Here is a 2,221-nt window from a genome sequence, read left to right as displayed (position 1 = left end):
CCCGAGGGAAACAAGCCGTGCAAATTTGAATATAACCATATTACGCTCCCAAGTTGAAAATCCACATCTTTGTAAGGATACTTCAGGAACATGACTGCTAAAATTCGGCAATGTAGTAAGCGCCTCAGTTTGCTTGCGGCTATTGGTGCACAAATTGCATTCCCTACCTTATTTAGGCACCCTAACGTTACACTTATTGGTTAACTAATAACAGGTACTTTGGATATAAATTTTAAATTCGTGAATAATTAGCAACAATGGCACTATTATTGCGTGTATTGTTAAATAATCTCGTATTTTTCGTGCACTTTTTGTACAATTTTGCATGTGAATAGTTGAAATTGCCCATTATGCCGAACTTCGGTTGCAAATGTCGAATGAACGAAATTCGCTGGCTTGTGCATTACGTTATTTCAGAGAAGAAATTAGTGCGAAAATTGTTTGCCACAAGCCTCATTAATCCAAGTGGTAAATGGATTGGTTAGTTGAGAGTTAAGGTGTCCACATAAGTTAGACAATGCAGTTTGTGCATCAGTGACCACAAGTGAACAGAGCAGACTGCTTCTCTTTCTTCACTGTTAAATTTTGTCAGTTACATTCCAAAATTTTCCGTGTAGAGATTAGAAATTTGGCCTTAGCAATGTGATGCGTTTCACTTAAGCTTGCATGATCGTCTACGATCTTGCACCATTCGATTGTCAAGTATATCATACGAGTAAAAACAAATTTATGTAATTTTCATGGCCTTATGAGTGAGTTAAACTGACTTAACCAACCGAAGTACCAATAAATAAACTTCGGAACCACGTAAAATTATCAGCTGTTGAGCGATTATTTAGCATTCTTGCCACTATCATTGCTTAGAACCGTTAGTAGTGAGCATTAAATTCGTGAATAATTAGTAACCTAATTTCGATTTACAACCTCTTACAACTGGCTATTATTCGAGTAGTCAGGAATAAATATCAACACCGAGAAAAATTGGAAGCCAAAGTGCAATCAGTTGACATTCTTGGAACTAAATTAAAGTAGTATTCACTGCGATAGTACCACTAATGTCAACATACTTCCACTTAATTTTATCAATCATTCTGTCAATGTGTCTTGCACATACCAGCAATTACATTTTTAATACTATTTTTAATTACATAGACCCTTGCAAGCCGAAATTACATGCCGATTGGCCGTAGGGGTTGTAAATTTTATTAAAGAATAATATAAAAGTCTATGTGCTATTCAAGTAGCAATGGACGCTAATAGTTAGAAATATCCTCATGTTATGGCTCAGTAGGAAAGGGATAAACAGGAAAAATGCTTTGCTAAATGTATTGACACATTCCGGAGAACAATATTCGATGGGGTTAATTTAACAACACTAGTGCCATTTCAGTAGCTGAACCTGAAATTTGTTCCTTTAAAGCGAAGGCTGTGATTGTGGCTTTGCTATCGCCGTGGCTGTTTGTTATGCTGCTTACTTTAATGGAACGAGTCAAATGATTACCGCTTGTCACACTGATGATCAGAGTCATACCCGAGTCCAAAGAATAATGAATTTTGACTTACTCATTTATATCCTGTGATTTAATCCGCTTTTATACATAGGCTTTTGCTATACCATAGTCATTTTTATTCTTTAGGCATAAAATCGCACATAGGTGTACAACCGACGTGGTGTTTAAACAAACGTTTAATGCCACTACTCCATTAATCACTAATTTCAGTACAAGTTATCAATAGCAGTTGCTGAATAGGCCGTGATAAATTACCATTTACGATCGCGTTGAATTAATGGCGGCAGATATTAAGATTTTGTTGTTTAATTTTTCGGGGGAAAAATTTCACTGCATATTATTTATAAGTGTGTATACATTATCTTTTGCCTTTTTTAAGCAAATGTTTCGATCATGTTGTCAATTTCTCTTAATGATCGAAAGTAGGAGGAGTCGAAACCCAGAAAGAACGACCTCAAGAACAAATGAAGATGGTCATATAAATGGGTGGTATTACTGCGTGTCACTGCTCTCACATATGCACACCCGTGAAGAGCAGCAAAGAACCTTCAAAATCACCCCACCTTCTGCAATTGTGACACAGCTGGAAATTTATTATTCGTGGCTACTTTATTTAGGAAGTGGGTAAAATCTGATGCAATGAAATCACCGCTGGAGTGGGCAAGTAGTCATTGTGGCAAGTTACATTTGATTATACCTTGAGTACAAAT

General features: G+C 36.4%; 1 protein-coding gene across 1 annotated transcript; it reads right to left on the bottom strand. All coding sequences in view use genetic code 11, as the record gives it.

The window, feature by feature from the left end:
• Positions 1 to 952: 952 nt before the first annotated feature.
• EGR_11146 (hypothetical protein) lies at positions 953 to 1,529 on the bottom strand (the record flags this gene model as incomplete). Its single annotated transcript, XM_024500393.1, has 2 exons — positions 953 to 1,018; positions 1,476 to 1,529. The coding sequence occupies 2 exons, from the start codon at positions 1,527 to 1,529 to the stop codon at positions 953 to 955; spliced, it is 120 nt and encodes a 39-aa protein (XP_024345193.1).
• Between the last annotated feature and the right edge of the window lie 692 nt (positions 1,530 to 2,221).

The sequence above is a fragment of the Echinococcus granulosus genome, assembly GCF_000524195.1.
Source record: "Echinococcus granulosus chromosome Unknown EG_S00415, whole genome shotgun sequence".
NCBI lineage: Eukaryota > Metazoa > Platyhelminthes > Cestoda > Cyclophyllidea > Taeniidae > Echinococcus > Echinococcus granulosus.
Note: the sequence above shows the minus strand (reverse complement) of the source record. Positions and strands in the feature narration are given on the sequence as shown.